The sequence below is a fragment of the Equus quagga genome, chromosome 14, assembly GCF_021613505.1.
Source record: "Equus quagga isolate Etosha38 chromosome 14, UCLA_HA_Equagga_1.0, whole genome shotgun sequence".
In the NCBI taxonomy this organism is placed as follows: Eukaryota; Metazoa; Chordata; class Mammalia; order Perissodactyla; family Equidae; genus Equus; species Equus quagga.
In genome coordinates this window covers 93,514,748-93,531,263 of record NC_060280.1, presented here as the reverse complement: position 1 = coordinate 93,531,263, position 16,516 = coordinate 93,514,748, and the positions used below count along the sequence as shown (strand labels likewise).

The 16,516-nt window shown below is 60.8% G+C and overlaps 2 protein-coding genes across 4 annotated transcripts in view; both read right to left on the bottom strand.

The window, feature by feature from the left end:
* Window positions 1-329, bottom strand: part of TINCR (TINCR ubiquitin domain containing) — a 9,170-nt gene extending 8,841 nt beyond the window's left edge. For both annotated transcript variants that reach the window (XM_046638104.1, XM_046638105.1), the window contains exon 1: window positions 70-329. In XM_046638104.1, coding sequence (XP_046494060.1) covers window positions 70-329 — 260 coding nt within the window. The remainder of the gene's footprint in view (window positions 1-69) is intronic.
* An 11,355-nt stretch (window positions 330-11,684) lies between these two features.
* Window positions 11,685-16,516, bottom strand: part of SAFB2 (scaffold attachment factor B2) — a 29,946-nt gene continuing 25,114 nt past the window's right edge. Inside the window, exons 16-21 of one of the 2 annotated variants that reach the window (XM_046685638.1) lie at window positions 16,036-16,176; window positions 14,922-14,964; window positions 13,922-14,043; window positions 12,448-12,560; window positions 12,294-12,360; window positions 11,685-12,027 (exon numbers count right to left, since the gene is read on the bottom strand). In XM_046685638.1, coding sequence (XP_046541594.1) covers window positions 11,889-12,027; window positions 12,294-12,360; window positions 12,448-12,560; window positions 13,922-14,043; window positions 14,922-14,964; window positions 16,036-16,176 — 625 coding nt within the window. In that variant the 3' untranslated portion in view covers window positions 11,685-11,888. Of the gene's footprint in view, window positions 12,028-12,293; window positions 12,361-12,447; window positions 12,561-13,921; window positions 14,072-14,921; window positions 14,965-16,035; window positions 16,177-16,516 lie in introns of those variants that run through there. The other variant, XM_046685639.1, reaches the window with a different exon arrangement.

Genomic DNA, 16,516 nt, shown 5'->3' with positions numbered 1-16,516 from the left:
GCCCTGACCCCATCCCCGACCCCCGGGCCTCCGCGCCCCCGCCCTGACCCCCGACCCCGACCCCGGCACCTGGGCTCGCGCACGAGCAGCAGCACCGCGCCGTCCTGCAGGCGCGCGTCGTGCACCGTCTGGTGGTCGTCCAGGCGGCGGGCGTTGTAGTAGAAGGCGCGGCGCCAGGAGCACACGCCCCGGCCCACGAGCTGGGCGCGCAGGTCGCTGAGCGTGTCGCGCGGGCGCACGGTGAGCGGCAGCAGCAGCGCCTCGTCCGCCAGGTGCACCTTGATGTGGAAGCGCTTCCAGCGCCACAGGCCCCGCCGCAGCCCCTCCATCCCTGCGCCCCGCGCCCCGCCCGCCCGCCCGCCCGGCGCGCAGGGGAGGCGCCCGGAGCACACGCGGCCTGCAGCCGGCCAGGCGGACGCGAGGGGCGTGCGCTCAGGGCCGGCGACGGGCGGGGCGGGCTGTTTGGACGGAGAGCAAAAAAAGAGGCCGAGGGGCGGGCTCGCCGAGGAGGCGGCGGCGGCGTGGGAACCGGGTTCTCGAGGAGGAGGAGGAGGAGGAGGAGGAGGAGGAGGAGGAGCGCGCCGGCCGCGGAGGGAACAGCCCACAGCCGGTGCAAAGGGCCTGGGGCAGGATGGCGCCTGGAGGGTTAGAGCAAAGGCTAGGAGGCCCCGGATGCGCAGGGAGGAGGGGACGGGGCAGGCTGAGCAGGGCCTGGGGTCGGCGGGGAGGATTCTGCTTCTCCCCCGAGGGAGGGGGCGCCTGCAGGGCTGCGGGCGGACGGAAGTGACAGGCGTATATTCGTCACTCACTCATTTTTTTCCCCTTCTTTCCTTCAGACTCGTTCAACAAGCACCGACTCTGCGTCTGAGCCTGGCTGGGCAGTGCTGGGCCACCCAGAAATGCCCCCAGGGCCCTGTCCTCAAGGGTCTCCCAGAACAGAGTGGGGGGCACAGCACCTGTCACAGACGTTCCCAGCCCGGGGTGGCCAGGGCTTGAGTAGCAGGAGAGGCCCCAGGCTGGAGAAGGCCCGTAGGTGGGGATGGCTTCCCGGAGGGGTGGGCATTGCAGCTAGGGTGTTGGCACATGAGTAGGAGTTCAACATTCCTACCAAGGAGGCCCCTGCCTGTGGTCACCAGCTGTGTAGTTCAGTGTGTGCCTGGCGGGGAGGAGCGGGAGTGAAGGCTGTGGCCAGCGGGAGCCACGGGAGGCTTGTGAGCAGGGGAGGGCCCAGCCCAAGTCTGTGCTGCCCTCCCCTCCCCGATCCTTACGACTCCTTTCTTAGGTCCTGCCAGCCTCTAATCCTGCCTCTGCTCCTTGGAAGTTCCTCAGAAAGATAATGTCCCTGGGCCTCAATGTCCCCATTGATCCAGTGCGGTTGTTACGAGGTTTAAATCGATGTGCACAAAGCAATTAGAAATGTTCCCACAGGGGCCGGCCCCGTGGCATAGTGGTTAAGTTTGTGCACTCCGCCTCAGCGGCCTGGGTTCGCCAGTTCGGATCCCGGGCGCGGACCTAAACCACTTGTCAGCCATGCTGTGGTGGCGACCCACATAAAATAGAGGAAGATGGGCACAGATGTTAGCTCAGGGCCAGTCTTCCTGGCCAAAAAAAAAAAAGAAAAACAAAAAGAAATGTTCCCACAGCATCATCCCTCCCTAACTGGCTCTACTGGGAGAATATTCACGAAGAAGTACAATTCGATTCCTCCAAGAAAAGCAAATTAGAACAAAAAGAGCTGCAGAAAAGGCAGCCGCCCGGTGCCAGATGGTCTTCTGGGCGCTTGATTTCAAAAAGAGAAAGCTTCCCTGAATTCCCACATGACCTTCCTAGCTCCCATTTTACAGACAAGTAAACCGAGGCACAGAGAGGGTAAGCGACTTCCCCGAGGATGCACAGGGGAAAGGGGCAGAGCCGGGATGGGAGCCAGCACCCTGGCGCCAGCGATCGTGCTCTCGTCCACGGACGCAGCAGCTTCTTTTGCAATCGCCAGATTTCAGACAAGATTTTCAAGGCAGCTGAAGGCAAAGGAAATTCCAGGTGGATCTCCACCCCCAGCAAAAAAGAAAAACAAAAAGAGAGAAACTATAAAATTGCTGAAAGAAAACATGGAAGTTAAAAATAATAATAAGGCCAGTGCATTGAAACATGACATTAACCCTGAAGCCTTTAATTAAAAGACTAATAACTGACTACACACAAATATAAAACTCCTGCGTGGATGCACGCACACACACACACACACAAAGACTAGAAGGTCAATGGACAAAGTCACTTTTCCAAGACATGATAGATGAAAGGCTGATGGCCTGCATATGTAAAAAGCTCCCAGAAATCAATAAGAAGCAACAACCTGAGCACAAAGTTGTGAACAGTTTTCGACAAGGACACACAAATGCTTCCTTTAAGTACGTGAAAGGGAGCTCGTTGCCAGTCACGCTAAGCTACCTATACAAAAAACCTACCCCCAAATCCCATTTTTCCTGAAATCCATCAGCTTGCTAATGAGGTCAAAGTTTGATCATCCGCATGGGGCCGTGGTTTGGGGAAAAGAGTGATCGTCTGAAACGGCGGCGTCTCAGATGACAGCTATCGAGCCCGTCGGCCAGCTGTGTCCCTCCTGGGCCTCGAGCCACGTGCCCAAGGGCGGCTTAGAGCAACACGCGCTGGGCAGCTTCCGTGGGCCCCACAGCAAACGCCGAGGCTGAGCTCCTGGAACAAGGAGGGAAACTGAGGCCCAGGCGGGGAGATGCGGGCTGCTGTGGACACTCTCCGGGGAAGGTGGGCGGGCCGGCTCTACCCACAGAACCGGGCGCCACAGCCCCAGAAGTCTCAGGGCTCCCTTCTCAGGTGACCAGCAGGACAGGTCAGCGAAGCCGGGGACGTGCGGCTGTGACATATGGAGCCCGGGCCGGCCGGTGCCAGTTCCAATTAATTGGGGTTTTCTCGTGCGGCGTCAGGGACGGCCAGGTGGCCGCGGGCAGCGGGCCCTGTGCCCACGCCAGCAGATTAGAGGGCCCGCAGTTTCTGCTTGGAGACCCGGCATTATCTGTCACCGGCAATTACGGCAGGCCGGGGCGGATGGTGACAAGCCCGGAGAAGCCCTGAGTCCTGCCAGCTGAGAGGCTCCGAGCGGGGGGCTCAGGGAAATTGTGGATGCCCCGCGTCTTGGAACGCCCCACGTTCTAGACCCTCGGAATAGTCACCCCCTTCCGGAACATTCTAGAATCAGAGAGGCGATCAACATACATCCCTTCTGGCCGTGTGAGGGGAGAAGGAATGTCGGGGAAGGTTGGTGGAAGCGCGTCCCACCCACGCTGCGGGCAGATGGGGAGGCAGGCTGGGCGTGATGGCGCCTTGGCCCCACCGGGGACATATGCACGAAACTGGGCATCGGATTCTGGAATCGAGGTTTCTCGTCTAGACTTGTCCCCTGGGATCGGCCCCGGGGCTGGACCTGCTTTCTTAGGCCCGAGTGATAGTTTTGAAAAAAAAAAAACAAGAATTGGGGAATCGAGTGTTTCCATATTAAGAAGCTGGATCCTTCATTGAGAAAGGCCTGTCTCAGTTCGGAGTGTGATCTTCATCGCTGTTACTTTCTGAACCCGTCTGTCTCCCTCCAGTGACATTTCATAAGGAATTCGTGGCTAGGAGGTCCGGCACGTTGGGGTTCCTCGTGGTCCCTATGGGTGAATTTTGTCATTGCAGTTTAGTTATATTAGAAACAAAGGCTATTTGCCACCAAGAGCTTCCAAAGTGGCATCCTTCCTATGTAAAGAGTTGTTAGAAATAAATAAGAACAGAGAGACATGCCAAGAACATGGAGGCCACTTTGGACACACTAAAGACACAAGCAGTAAATTGTAAAAGAAAGACTCATGTGAAAAAGTCTCACCACCCCAGAATCTCTGCTCTAATCTTTGACATCGATTTCTGCGAATCCCACATTTGGCGAGGGTGCAAGAAAATGGGCGCTCGCCTCTCTTGATGGTTTAAGTTGGGACCATCTTTCTAGAAGGGAAAATGGCAAAGTGTCTGGACAGCATCGATGGGTGATAACTAATTGTAATGACACGCCTTTGTGGAGTGACAAGTCAGCTTTCTTTATTAGGCTCTCCCCACTAGAATAGAAGCTCCCCAGGGCAGGGGTTCTTGTCTTGTTCGCTGCTGAGTCCCTGGTGCCTGGAACAGCATCGGGCTCTGATTTAAACACCCGGCCTGATCGAATATACTTGTTTTTCTGTACGTAGAGGTTCGAGAACCACTGAGCCAGACCAAAGGGGAAGATTTTGTGACCTACTGAGGTCTTCAAGGCATCCTTCAACTCCCTAGTGGGGAGAGGACAATTCTGGGGGGCTCCCGCTGGCCCCTGGGGCAACGGAGGTGCTCGCACTGAAAAGGATTAAATGAGATGATTTCTGACCCTTCCTGAGTCCTTAGACTGGGCCCGGCCGTGTTTGAAGAGCTTTATAAAACTCAGCTCACTTAATCACTTAGCATTGCTGTGGGGTCGGTGCTAACATGAGCCCCATTTTACAGCTGAGGAAACTGAGTCCACAGCAGGAAAGCAACACCCCCGCCCCAGCCGGGGCCTGGCACGTCGTAGGTACTCAGGTTTAGTAGAACCTACGTCTTGCTCAGTCAGCAACACGAACACCCGTCCTTGTCTCTCCGGGGAGTATTTCCTGGGGCACCTGGAAGCGTTCCCTAAATGTTTCGGTTCTCGTGCTCTTTGGGTGACTCAGCCGCGAGCGGAGACGGCACTGGCGGGTTTCTGGGGGCGTGGAGACACGATCCGCAGGGACGCCCGTGAACACACCACCAAGACAAACGCAGGAGCGCCCGTTTCTAAACAGCGCAGACACGCGGACACACCCCCCGAGGTTTCGGTCTCCGGGCGAGGAGGCTCCGGACCCCGCTCCGCCTCCGTCTGCCCCTCCTCCCTGGGCCCCGGGCCTCCCGCTCGGGCGTGGCGGACCGATGGGGGAACCGGGGGCGGAGAGAAAGGGACGCGGGAGGCGGGAGGCGCAGGGCACGGCTCTCGGGCGCCACCCGGCGGCCACAGGGCCTCGGCTCGGCGTCCCTGCGGGTCTCTGGGTGTCTCTGCGTCTCTGTCTCTCCCCCCGTCACCTGCTGAGTCCCGGCCTCTCCCGGAAGTGAGACGCCGCCTCCAGAGACCCCTCCCTGTCCGCCCCTCCTATTGGCTGCACCCCCCGTGCCTGGTCCCCCCAGGGCGTCTTGGCATTCCCGCCACCACCGGGCCGCCCGCCGTGACTCGGTCCCGGACGCGTGATGACCTCCTCTGTTCTGGTCTTCCGGGAGGGGACCCCGGCCCGGAGGAGCACGCGGCCGCCGCGCTGTGTCTGGTCCCTGAGGCCACCTGGGCTTGCCCCACCCCCAGGGCTGCGGGGGAGGGGGCTCAGGGACAGTGGGGATCCCGACCCCTAAGCAAGGAAGGGCCCAGAGAGAGACTGCCATGGTCACCCTCTAAGAGGGCAGGCACCTCCTCTTCTTTTTCTTTTTTTTTTTGTGAGGAAGATTAGCCCTGAGCTAACATCTGCTGCCAATCCTTTTTTTTTTTTTCTGCTGAGGAAGACTGGCCCTGAGCTCACATCCGTGCTCATCTTCCTCTACTTTATATGTGGGACGCCTACCACAGCATGGCTTTTGCCAAGCAGTGCCATGTCCACACCCGGGATCCGAACCAGTGAACCCCGGACCACCAAAGCGGAACGTGTGCACTTAACTGCTTCGCCACCGGGCTGGCCCTACCTCCTTCTCTTAACCACTGAAAACCCACCATGGCCCCCGGCCCCGGGCTCCGAAGCCAGTCTGACCCCAAGTCTCACCCACTCCCATTTGCTCCCGTTGCCAGTTCCTCCAAGGTGCGCCACCCTGTCCTTCCTGGGGGCTCCTGCGCACTCTGTTCCCTCTCCCGGGATGCCCTTCCAGCCACCTCCTCCAGGAAGTCAGCCTCGCTCCACCCCCGGCTTGAAACCATCCGCTGAGCCCCCGGAGAGCAGGTCTGTCTTGGTCATGGTCATAGCTGTGACCCTGGCACGGCGGCCAGCGCCCAGGAAGTGCCGGCTGGGAGGATGCGCTGGAGAAAGGGCTCAGAGGCATGCTCGAGCCCCATCTCCCATCTGCCTGGCTGGGGTCGGGGGCGTAGGGGAGGTGGCCAAGTGGACTTCCTTCCACTCTGCGCCCTATTTTCCCAGGGACGGGGGTGGGGGCGAGGGGACATTTTCTGGGCCGCTGGTGAAACCGACCCCCTGAGGCTCGTTTCAGCTGAGTCTGTAAATATTTAGCGGCCGTGGTGGGCGGCGTCTACGCGGGAAGCTTCAGTGCCTTTTACGAGCCACCCTGCGGGTCCCCCGGTGAGGTTCCCGTGGCTGGGTATGTGGGGCGCCCGGGCCGCTTCACAGCCGGTTGGCACGGGCTGGGGACGACGGCGGGGCCCGGAGAAGCTGCGAGACACCGTCAGTGGCTGGCGGCCCTTGACCCCCAGCGGGTCGGGGCCCCTCGCCAGAACCACTCAGGTGACATCAGAGCTTCCAGTCGCTGCTGAATCCCTGGGGGCAGGGGTTTCTGGCCAGGAGGCGGGAGGCCTGGCTTGGACCTGGCTCTTCTGGAAGGATGAACGGCAAGCCCAGACATTTGCTAAGTGCCGACTGTATGCTGCGCGCCGTGGAAAGCATTTTAAAGGCATCCACGCGTGGCATCCCCAGAAATCGCCTGCCCGTTTCCTGATGGGAAGACTCGGGGGTCAGGGGAACTGGCTCAAAGTCACCCAGGGGGCGAAGGGCAGACTGGGACGCGGCCCCTCCCACCGGGCTTGGTCTCTAGGAAGTGCCCTGACTCGTGGAGGCCACTGTGAACATCCACACCCAGGGGTCCGCCCGGCACTTGACAACTGTCAGGATGGCAAGAGAGGCTGGAGGCAGGGCCTCAATCAGATCAGCAGGCCTGAACTGTGGCCTGGGAAGCTGCATTTTTAATAAGCACCTCCCCGCACCCCCAGGGAACTCTGGCTGGAGGTGTTCTTTGATCCTCTCTCAGGAACGGCAGCCTTACTACTGCACGCGTCCAAACGTCCCCCTCAATCTCAAAAGGACTGTCTGCCACCTGATGTTTCCCAAAGACGCCACAGGACGCAAGGATCTGGTGGCCCCATGAGACGCTCTGAACTAGGAGAATTTTCTAGCAGGGCCTCGAAAGACCCCATAGGCCTAATGGGGGATGAAGTCTTGTGAAAACTTGAAAATACAGGATTAAGATGTGCTTTCTTTCTCCTCTCCAGGGATCCGATCAGCATTTACCACGTGTCTGCTACGTTCCAGATGTGTTAACTATGTCTATATTTTCTGGGTTTGGACGCTTTGCGAACCAGGGCCAGCCGCAGACCCTGCTGGAATTGTTCAGACCAGCCCTTCCCAAGCCGGCTCGCCCTGCCTGCCACTCTCTCCCCTCCCCCTGCCCGGCCCTAGTGCTTCCCCTGCATGGACGGTGGGGACAGCTGAGAACAAGACATTCACGAAGCTTCTAGGGGAAGGTGCGGAGGACGTGCTGTGGGACAGGAGGCTGTCACAGGGACGAGGCAGGAGGGAGAGGGGCCGGGGAGGCCTCTCGGGCCCCAAGCACTTTCCGCTGGAGCAGAACGTGGCCCCCCTGGTGTCATATTTGCAGCCGGAGGCAAACCCAGGTGCCCGAAGTGGATCTGAGGATGTGCAGGAAAAACGCAACAGCCCATGGGCCATCCGGCTGCCCCTGGGGGCCGGCCTCTCGGGGGAGATTTGGGGGCCCCAGCACCAGCTGGAAGCGGCTTCCAGCCCAGTCCACCCCAGACAGCAGTAGGGACATAGGACGTTATCCTTAATGGTTAGACACGCGAAATAACGTAGACGGTCGTCTTTGAGTCCAGCCTGCTCGTTGGTGCCCGAAGCAATTGTCGCTTTACCACTGTGTGACCTCAGCATGTGGCTCCTGCGTCCTGGGGTGGCCGAGAAGGAGCGTGTGGGTGAGTCCCGGGCTCTCTGGGGCTCTGGGCCATCAGCTCTGTGTGATCTTCCTGGGAACGGACTCTGGCTCCCAGGGCAGCTGTGATGGGCACATCTGGGTTTGGGGGTGTTTTGTGACGTCTTTGTGTCCCGGTATAAAGCGGTCACCGGCCACAGGGACTGTGTACGTCTCACTTCCTCGACCAGCGTTCACGTCTGCGACCCTCAGCGCAGAGTTTGTCACACCCCGTGTGATGGGCAACATACTGCCCCTCCCCACACAGATGCTTCAAATCAGAGACCCTTCCGGACCAGGGTCAGGGGAGATGGGACTATGGGAAAAGGATCAGAAGGATGCCACACGGCTGGCTCTGCAGATGGAGGAAGGGGCCAGGAGACAAGGAGCGTGGGCACTTCTAGAAGCTTCTAGAAGCGCTGGAAAGGGCAGGGCGTCGGATTCCTCCCCTGGCGCCTCCAGAAGGAGCCAGCCCTGCAGACACCTCGCGTCTTAGGACGTCTGGCCTCCAGAACTGGGAGGTAAGTGGTGTGGTTTTAAGCCACGGAGATTGCGTTAATTTGGTACGGCGGCCACAGGAAAAAACCCCGTTATCCTGCAGGTGTCGGATCCTAAAATGAGGACGGCGCTCCCGGGAGAGGAGGAAGTCACCGTGCCCGAGACCTGGGACGGAGGCCTCGCGCCCATTTGAGAAAGCTCAGGACTCCAGAGAGGGTAAGTCACTTTGCCCAGGACACACAGCAGATGGAGGAGGTGGAGCTGAGATGTGTGCCCACCTGGCAGGTGACAGCCCATCCCGTGGCTGTATTTGGAGGGGAAAAAAAAGCCTCCAAAGGCCTTTTTGTTATGTGGCGTCGGAAATTCTTTGACTAGAGCGACGCATGCAATTTGAGACTGGCAATCATGGCGCAGGCTTGGGAATTCCTGCAAAGGGAAAACATTGAACCTAGGAGCTGTCGTGAAACATAATGAAATCTTTATGATCACAAAATGGAGCAATGGATGAAGCTGACACGTTTTCGTAGATGTGGAAATGTTTGATAAGGTATTAATTCTGATTTTGTGTGTTCTCATAGTATTTTTGGAGCCGCTCACTTCTTCCCTCCTCCTCTCCAGGCCCCAAGACATTCTGCGGGTCCCCCGTAAAGCATGGGCGCCCCGGGCCCTATTCCTGTAGGCCTCTCGGGATCGGTCAGCATTTATGAAGCTCTTACTGTATGCCAGGAGCAAGCATGAGCTTTTTACGTTATATAACTAATTTAATCTCCGCAAAGGCCCTCGATGGTAAACGCTATTATGATCCGCTGCCTCCAGTTAAGGAGGCCAAGGCAGCGAGGAACGATGGACTCCCCGTGGGCTGGTGGGGAGGCTGGGTCCCGGCGTCTGGCTCTGAGCCCGCCCGCCCGCCCGTGTCTTCCCCAGCGGCCCCCACTCCCGACACCCAGCAGCTCCTACCCCAACTTTAACATTTTTTTTATTGTGGTAAAATACATGTAACGTAAAACTTACCATCTTCACCATTTTAAGGGCACAGCTCAGCAGCATCAAGCACATTCACACGGTTGTGCCACCACCCCCTCCATCCGTCTCCAGAACTTTCCATCTCCCCAAACGGAAGCTCTGTCCCCATGACACACTGACTCCCCACCACTCTCCCAGCCCCTGGCCCCCATCCACTTTCTGTCTCTGTGGATGTGGCTCCTCTGGGGACCTCCTGTGAGTGGACCACACAGTGTGTGTCCTTCTGTGTCTGGCTCACGTCACTGAGCATCACGTCCTCCAGGTCCCTCCACGCGGGAGCAGGTGTCAGGATCTCCTTCCTTTTCATGGCTGCGTAATATTCCAGTTTCTAGATAGAACACATTGTAGTTCTCCACACCACTACATACTAGGATGACTATTATTAACAAAAAACAGAAAATACCCAGTATCGGTGAGGAGGGGCAGACACTGGAGCCTTGCCCATGGCTGGTGGGGATGCAAACGGTGCAGCTGCCGTGGAGAAGGGTCTGGCAGTTCCTCAAAAGTCAGACCTACAATCACCTTATGACTTGGGAATTCCACTCAGAGGTGCCCGCCCCGGAGAATGGCAAACAGGTGTGCCAACGAAAACACGCACGCCCGTCTCCATGGCAGCATCCTTCACACGAGCCAAAAGGTGGAGACAGCCTGTCTCCCCCGGCAGCCCCTTCTAGAACGAATGTTTCATTCTACCTCCCTTTTCTGTTCTGAAATAAAAATCAGTATCACATAACTACTCAATTAAAAAATAACCACCACCAAGCAACACAATGACTGCCAGATCAGACACAAAGAGAAGCCCAAAGAAGAGGGCATCTGCCAATACTCCTCAGGCCTGTGGGCGCTCGCGCCCAGCCCGGCGGCAGCCCGAACACGGCGAGGCGCTCAGCCTGTGCAGCCGGCTCCGACCTGTGACACTGCGACAGCAGCTGGGCAGGCATGTGGATCCGGCGCTCCGGAGCTGTGCACAGAAACGGTTCCAGACTAACCGAGGAGCAATTCCCAGGAAGAATCTGTCTGTAGGGAAAGCGGACAGTGCTCTTGTGTCCCCCCAAATTCCTGTGTTGGAGTCCGGGCCCCGGGACGTCAGAATGGGACTGTTTTCGGTGCCGAGGCCTTGACAGAGGTCATCGGATGCCAATGAGGCCGTGAGGGCGGGCCCTGACCTGAGGGGACCCGGGTCCTCACAGACAGCGGACGTGCGGATGGGACGCTGGTCCGTGCACAGCCCCAGGCAGGTCTGGCTTGCATCGCCCGACAGGGAAGATCTGGGTCCCGGTCCAGCCTCCAGCTTGCAGAGGCCCCGGGGGCAACGTGGAGCCGGCGTCCTGTCACCCTGTCAGTGGACGAGGACTCCAGAGGCCCCACACAGGGGTGGCTTGCGAGGTGCTTCTTGGCGGCCATTCAGAGGCCGGCCGCCCTGCCTTTCATGCCCCGGCTCCAGCCACCAGCTGGGCCCGATTGTCACATGGCCCTTTTACAGCTAAACGCCCCAGCGGGAGCGCAGACGCTCCGCCGATTGTTCGGCCGGTGGGGTGGCTGTCCTACTTTCGGAGGGGAGGGAATCGAGGTTCCCGGCAGGCGGCACGGAGGATTAACTCGTACCATGCTGGAGCAGCACCGTGACTCGACTCGGGGAAGCCAGCTCGCCCTCTGTCCCCGGCCCCCCGGGTCTGCAGTCACCCCCCCGGGGAGGGAGAGACGCGCCCGCTGTGGTGGCGGCTGTCACCCTGGGGCAGGGACGGCGGGCTCAGGAAGCGTCCCTGGGACCAGCCAAGGCCCTAGCGGCTGTCTCTGACGGAGAGAACTGGAATGGCTCATAATCACCAGTGAGGACACTGCCCACGAGCCTGCACTCCTGGAAAATGGGTGGATTGGGGGCCAAGGAAGGGCCACCCCATCCCTGCCCCTCAGTCGGAGCCCCGAACCGCACACCAAGCCGGAGCCCCCCAGGCCCCTGCACGGGGAGCCCCCACGGGACGCACAGCCTCGCTCAACGAGGGCTTCCTAATGCCAGCCCCGCGCTGCCACCCACGAGCTCTGGGACCCCGGGTGGACGACGCGCCCGGCACCTGGCTCCTCATCTGAGACGGGGCACGGACGCCTCGAGCGGCGGGACCACGCCCGCTCTGCAATGAGCGGACACACGCGGGTGCGAACCGTAAACTTTATTCATGGAAAATGGAATGCCTCAGTAACGGAAACCTTGTCTTAGAAACGGCAGAACAAGAACACGTTTATTTAAAAAAAAGTGACTTCACATTGAATTGCGCTACAACAGAGGGGCAGGACCTGGTTTTGCTTCTTAAAAGGGTCCCCGCATTCGAGGGACGCTGGCGGGAGCCGCAGCGCGTCGGTCAGTAGCGGCGGGCGAAGTGGGGGTGCGGGTGGGGGACGCGGCTGCCGCGGTCCTGGCCGGGCAGTCCTCCGCCTTCCAGGGCACCCCCGGGCAGCGCGTGAGCCTGCGAGTGCCCGCCCTGTGCAAAGCCGCCGCGCCTGCAACAAAGGCGCACGTTTGTCCCCGCGGCCCGCCCGGCCTTGTCCTCGCGGGCGCGTCCCCGGCCAGCGCCTTTGTCCGCGTGCGACAGAGCAGAATCGCGGCCCCACTGGGGTAACCGAGGACAGCCACTTGTGCCAGCTGCCAAGAGCTGCTGTGGAATTTGTGTTCAAAACACCCAACCACACAAGCTGCTCGAACACGCAAAAGAGGGAGAGGACGGGGAGCAGGGACAGTCAACTGGACCGCGGACAGCACTCCTTACCCAGACATCCCGCCCCGGCTGGCCATGTGCCCCGGCCCCGAGGGCCCCGACAGGCCCCGCTCGCCACCTGCAGGAGAAGAGAGAGCCTGCCAGCTCGCCCTCCGGGTAGCCTGGGGCCACCCCCGGAGGCACCCGCTGCAGCGGCCAACCCTACCTTGCCACCGCGCGTGCTCCCGGCCCGCCGTGCCCGCGTCCACCGCGCCCGGCCAGGTGCGCTCCGGATGCTCGTCCAGCCTCTGACCGTGCTCCGTCCAGTCCCGTCCGCCCCTTTACGAAACAGAAGGCAGACATGCGGCTGTCCCCACGCACCTCGACTGCGGCCGCGGGCTGGCTCATCACGCCCGCGTCAGGGGCGTCTGAGCGACGTGGGCGGAGGAGGGGAACAGACCCGTCCTCAAGGACACACGTGGCCAGGGAGCACACGGGACGGTGTTTGGCACAGCTGCCATCACAGCGCGTGCGTGAGACCCCACCTCACCCTGCCAGGACGCCAGAATCCGACAGACGAACAGGAACACATGTTGGTGGGGACGGGGGGAGACAGGGGCCTCAGGCCTGGCGGGTCCTCAAAGGGCTAAACACACAGGGACCACCCGACCCAGCCGTGCCGCTCCAGGGACCCCCCCTCCGAGGAGAATGGGAACCACGTTCACATGCAGCCTGTACACGAGTGTCCACGGCAGCTTCATTCTGTAACAGCCCCAAAGTGGAAGCAGCCCAGTGTCCACCAGCTAGGGGAGAAGCCACACACGTGTCCCCCACACGCGGGCGCACGGTGCGGCCGTGAAGAGGAGCGAGGCCCTGACACAGCCGCACGTGGACGGACCTACACACAACGCTCAGGGAGAGAAGCAGACACAGAAGGACACACGGCGTGTGACCCCATGGACAGGAAACGTCCAGAACAGGCCGATCCACAGACAGAGAGCAGGTTCGTGGGTGCAGGGCCTGGGGGGGTTGGGGGTACTGCTGATGGGGACGAGGCTTCTTGTGGGGGGACGGAATGTTCTAAAATTGATCATAGTGATGGACGCACAACACTGTGAACACGCTAAAAGCAGCAAATTACACGCTTTAAACGGGTGAACCGTGTAGCATGTAAATTATTTGTTGAAAAGGCTGTTTAAGAAAAGCTTCAGAGAGAAACTCTGGGACATTGAAACCCAAACATGGGTCCAGCGCACGGGCACCAGTGGCCCCGGTGGCGGTCCAGGCCCAGGACAAGGGCCCCAGCAGAGCCCGCACCTAGCTGTGAGGGCGACGCTATACAGCCCCAGACAGTGAGCCCGGACGCCTGCACCGGCCGCCGTCGGGCGACAGCCGCTCAGGGCGCTTCCGTCTGAGCAGCAGTGCGGCCGTGTAAGTCCCCACAGCTGGCTAAGGCAGGACGGACCAGACGACAGGAAAGGCTCGCGTGCTCAGGAGGCCGTTCGGGCAGGACGACTACGTCCACCAGCGGGCGCCCCAGCCCCGCTCAACCCCTGGACACCCCCAGAAATGCTGCGGAAGCTTGTGCTGTGACCCGGCCCCGAAAGGCCCGAGGGCAAGCGGGGGAGGGGCTTCTCCTCGCAGCTGGGGCCAGTCTGGGGCCCGGGGCGGAGGGCGCAGTGGGGAGCCCGCTCCCTCACCTGGGTGGTGGCGGCAGCCCCCGGGCCTCGCTCATCCTCTTGTCAGAGCCGTAGCCGCCCCAGCCATCTCGGGAGTCCCGGCCATGGCGCTCTGGGGGTCCACCGTGGCGGTCGTCGTAGTGCTGGAAGGCACGAGAGGGGCGACTCCACCTCGTCACCCCAGACGGCCCGTCAACCCGCAGACCCAGGTGTGAGGACTCGAGGAGCACCCGCCTGCCCAGGCCCCTCTGACCCGGCGCTGCCTGAGGCTCGCTATGACCCTGACATCACAGGAGGTCCTGCACAGCCCTTGCTTGCTGATTCCTCCTGCTCAACAACTCCCTGCGCCCCCCAGCATCATCGCTGGCGCCACACCGAGCACCCGGGAAGCCCCCTCGGCCCTGTGCTTCTTGGAGCTCGGTGACCCTGCTGAAGGGTCCGCCAAGAGTCACTTAGCAGTTTCCCCAAAGAACCAGACACCTTGTCCTTGCTGATGACGGGAGGGCCCTCCCACATGCCCAGTGCCTTCAGACCCCGCTGCGCATCCCTATGGAGGCGGCCGGGGCTCCCTCACTCCGACACCCGGAGACGAGGACCACAGATGGAATGACCAGCATCCTGGCCACCCAACCCTGCACCCAGGAACCCAGCACATCTGGGCAGCGAGAGAGCACGCTCCAATGTTCTCCCAAACGTAGCCCTGTTTGAAAAAGCGACCATGCCGCCGCCCCACCTTCTCATGGAGGCCCAGACTGCCCTTCGCTCTGAGTCGACACCGTATGCACCCCACACGGGCGCCTGCAGATCACCAGCCACCAGGACCCCCAAACCCAGGCTCAACGACTCCCTAACTGAGCGCTAAGCAACAACTGAGAGCTCCTGGCAGTTCCCACTGGGTGAGCTGAAGCAAGGGCAGGCCCCCCGTACCAGAAACTCACGCTCACTATGCCGGCCAGACGGACGGCCCACCCCCGCCCCTGCCCCGAGGCGGCGCCCGGCCCGCGGTCGGGGTCTCACTCACCTGCCCGTCTCGCTCTCCCATCACTGCCCTCGGACCTTCCCTCCTACAAAAGGAAAGATCTCGTTCCAGCGGCCGCGATGGCCCCGCACGACACTGCTGCGGGACACGCAAGAGCTCCACCACCAGACACTCACTGTCACCACCTAAGGACGCTAAGGTACTCCGAAAGAAGAGCTGGCTCGCAGCTGAGGCTTCTCCCCGCGGGTGGGAGGGAAGTTGGGTCCCGAGAGTGGGAGGAAGGATTTCACTAGCCTAATATCCCTCAGAGGGGCCTCCGGAGCACAGACCCAGCCCTGAAGCCAGTGCTTCCCACCTGTGGTCTGGCGACAAAAGCAGCCTCTGAGGGTCCCGAACCTCTGGTCCGACCCACTGCACGTGACTAACACCGAGCCTCAGACCACCTCCAGCGCAATGAAGGACGTGCGCGGCTTCTCAGCCGCCCTCCCCCGCTCCCCACCCTTCCAGAAGACCTAATGAACTAGGAAATGGCTCAGCGATATGCAGCCCGGGGGCCAGCGGGAAAGCCAGAGGATTCTCAGACTGGACATCGCGGGCTGCCCTCCCAAGGCATCAGACCCACTCCTCACTAAAAAAGGCACTGGCAGAAAAGGAGAAGAGAAACAAAAAGCGCTGGCTGAAAAAGCCCACTCCGACCTTCGGAACACGAAGCGGGCCTAAAGGAACTCTCCCACCGTCGCCGGCCACTTCTGTCTGCGGCACTGGGACCGGGCGGCTCGGGGAGCCACAGGAATCACGCCCCTTCTCGAAACGGCTGCCTCTGTGATTCCAGCGGGCCGTGCAGGGGGAGGACGGGGGGATGAGGAGGAAGGGCCGGGGAGCGACCCCTGGGCGCTGTGAAACCCAGAGCCTGGGCCACCCCTAAGAGGCTGGAGACCTGCCCCAGGCTGCCTCGGTGCCATCTGTGACGAGGACAGCACGTGAAACGAGCTCGGAGGCACCTCCTGCAGGACAAGTCGAGGACGCCGAAGGGACCACGGACTTGGCACCTTGCTCGGGGCCTGGTTCTAAAGCCCACGTGCAGCGGGGATGGCGCAGCAGGAACCTCACGAGTGGACCAGGCCTCAGGGGAACGGCCGCGGCGGGCGGCACTGACCTGTCGGCCACGTGGTCCTGGTACTGGCCGCGGTCGCGATGGTCGCAGTCGTGGAAGCGGTGGTCTGGCCGAGGGAAGTCGGGGCGGTATCTGTCCTCCACGGCCAGGCGCTTTCCTTCCGGCCAATAGGGATCCTCTCGCCTGGTTTTATCACAAAAAGGACGCAAATTCCACTTATGAAAGAAACCGAGGGAACAAAGGAAGGGGGTGGAGGCGCGAACTCTCCCCCAGCCTGGTATCATCTAAAACGTCCTGCAGGGCTAATCTCAAAACGTTCAATCACGATGGCTTTGATTAGAGATGAGAAGCCCCCAAACCGCCCCGAGGCGCCATGGTCTGCTCGGCCACCATGGTGAAAGGAGGGCTGCTGGGAGCTTGCTGCACCACGAGGCGGCCAACACCTTGATCCCGCGCGCGCTCACACGCAAGGGAAAGGAAGGACCTGACCCTTCTGGAACGGCCTTCCAGCCGCCACACTTCC